The 1972-nt window shown below is 71.0% G+C and overlaps 1 protein-coding gene across 1 annotated transcript in view; it reads right to left on the bottom strand.

The window, feature by feature from the left end:
* The window catches only part of LOC112111437 (DNA-directed RNA polymerase II subunit RPB1), a 21401-nt gene that overhangs the window by 804 nt on the left and 18625 nt on the right, over positions 1-1972 (bottom strand). Inside the window, 6 exon segments of the mRNA XM_026660357.1 lie at positions 1-3; positions 5-104; positions 194-343; positions 460-573; positions 1016-1202; positions 1503-1706. The exon segment at positions 1-3 is cut by the window's left edge and continues 804 nt beyond it. Coding sequence (XP_026516142.1) covers positions 1-3; positions 5-104; positions 194-343; positions 460-573; positions 1016-1202; positions 1503-1706 — 758 coding nt within the window.

Below are 1972 nucleotides of genomic sequence, written 5' to 3'. Positions count from 1 at the left end.
GGGGGATGTCGGGCTGTAGCTGGGGCTCTGGGGCGTGTACCCTCCGGGCGAGCGGGGCTCGTAAGCCGGCGACGTCGGGGAGTAGCTGGGAGACATGGCCCCACCTGTGGGGCGGAGGAAGAGGAGAGGGGGCTGTTAGAGGCGGGGGAGCGTGGCGGGGGGCAGGGGACACGGGCCAAGACCCGACACTCACCTGGCGATGGGACGTAGGGGCTGGAGGGGCCCGGGGAGCCTGGCGAGCCGGGGGTGGGGGACCACGCCGGGGAATAGCCCGGGCTGAAGCCACTGGCATCGGAGGCGGCGCTGGGGGAGAAACCAGCCGCACCGGGGGTCATGCCGCTGCCTGTGGGGGGCGACAAAGGGGGCAGGTTAATTTCACCCCCGACTGGGAGTAAGGAGGGGGACAGCAGAACCCATCCACTGCCCCCCAAGGGATAACTCCATCCCCCTAATACACACCAACACTCGGGGACCAGGCTCCGTAGGCCGGGGTGGCCCCCTGGTTCCAGGGGGTCATGGCGGGCGACATCCCCCCCATGGGGCTGGGGGCCGAGCCGAAGAACATGCCGGTGGCTGCGGGGAAGGAGAGCGGAACGTTAGAGCCGAGAAGAGCGGGGTGACGGAGGGGGAGAGGCCAGCGCCAACCCCCCCGGCTGGCCGGGAAGCCGCCCCTCCCAAAGCCATCCTGGCTCCCAGCCCCCCCTCCTCTAACCCACCAGCCCCCACTCCCCTCCCAGAGCCGAGGAGAGAACCCAGGAGTCCTGGCTCCCAGCCCCCCCTGCTCTAACCCACCAGCCCCCACTCCTCTCCCAGAGCCGGGGAGAGAACCCAGGAGTCCTGGCTCCCAGCCCCCCCTGCTCTAACCCACCAGAGCCGGGGAGAGAACCCAGGAGTCCTGGCCCACCAGCCCCACTCCTCTCCCAGAGCCGGGGAGAGAACCCACAAGTCCTGGCCCACCAGCCCCCACTCCCCTCCTGGAGCTGGGGAGGGGACCCAGCGTCCGGGCGGTACTCACGGACGCCCACGCCCAGCCCGGGGATGTTGGTGGGGATCTCCATGCCGTATTTGCACTTCTCGGCGTCCAGCAGCAGGTCGAAGCAGCCAGTGCCAGCGGGCGCCAGTTGCCCCAGCATGATGTTCTCCGACACCCCCTTCATGGGGTCGCTCTCCCCGTGGGCCGCCGCCTCCATCAGCACGTCCACCTGCGGGGGGCGGCGGTCAGGGGCTGGCGGGGAACACAGGAGCCGGGAGCCCCCCCACAGCGCCCCCTGCTGGGAGGGGCTGGGAATGGGGTACCCAGGAGCCCCCCCCATAGCCAGCCCCCACAGCGCCCCCTGTTAGGAGTGGCCAGGTTGGAGTAGCTGGGAGCCCGCCCCCCTCGCCAGCCCCCCTGCCCCCACAGCACCCTCTGCCGGGAGGGGCTGGAGTTGGAGGAGCCGGGAGCTCCCCCCCAGAGCCAGCCCCGCTCCCCACAGCGCCCCCGGCTGGAGGCCCCGGCTCACCGTCTCCTCGAAGGAGCACTTCATGAGCGGGCCGGTGTCCTGGCGGTTGACCCCGTGCCGGGTGATGGCCATGAGGTGCCCACGGCAGGTCATGGTGTCGCAGAGCAGCGCCAGGTGCCGGTAGTTGACGTAGGAGCCGTCGAAGGAGATGACGTGGTAGAGCTCCCGCTCCAGGGCCTTGCGCACGGCCTCGATGCCCAGCACCTGGGGGGGGGGGCAGGGGCACCGGAGCCTGCTTAGCATGGGGCCCCCTCTGCTGGGGCGGGCAACGGGCCCAGATACTGCAGGACGTCCCCCACTCCCCTCCCGCTCTCCACCAGACCCCACTCCCCTCCCAGAGCCAGAGAGAGAACCCAGGAGTCCTGGCTCCCAGCCCCCCTGCTCTGACCCACCAGCCCCCACTCCCCTCCCCGAGCCGGGGAGGGAACCCAGGAGTCCTGGCTCCCAGCCCCCCTGCTCTGACCCACCAG

The sequence above is a fragment of the Terrapene carolina genome, unplaced genomic scaffold, assembly GCF_002925995.2.
Source record: "Terrapene carolina triunguis isolate 2854851 unplaced genomic scaffold, T_m_triunguis-2.0 Scaffold751, whole genome shotgun sequence".
NCBI classification, from domain to species: domain Eukaryota; kingdom Metazoa; phylum Chordata; order Testudines; family Emydidae; genus Terrapene; species Terrapene triunguis.
The sequence above is the reverse complement of the archived record's forward strand: the minus strand, read 5'-3'. Positions and strand labels throughout refer to the sequence as shown.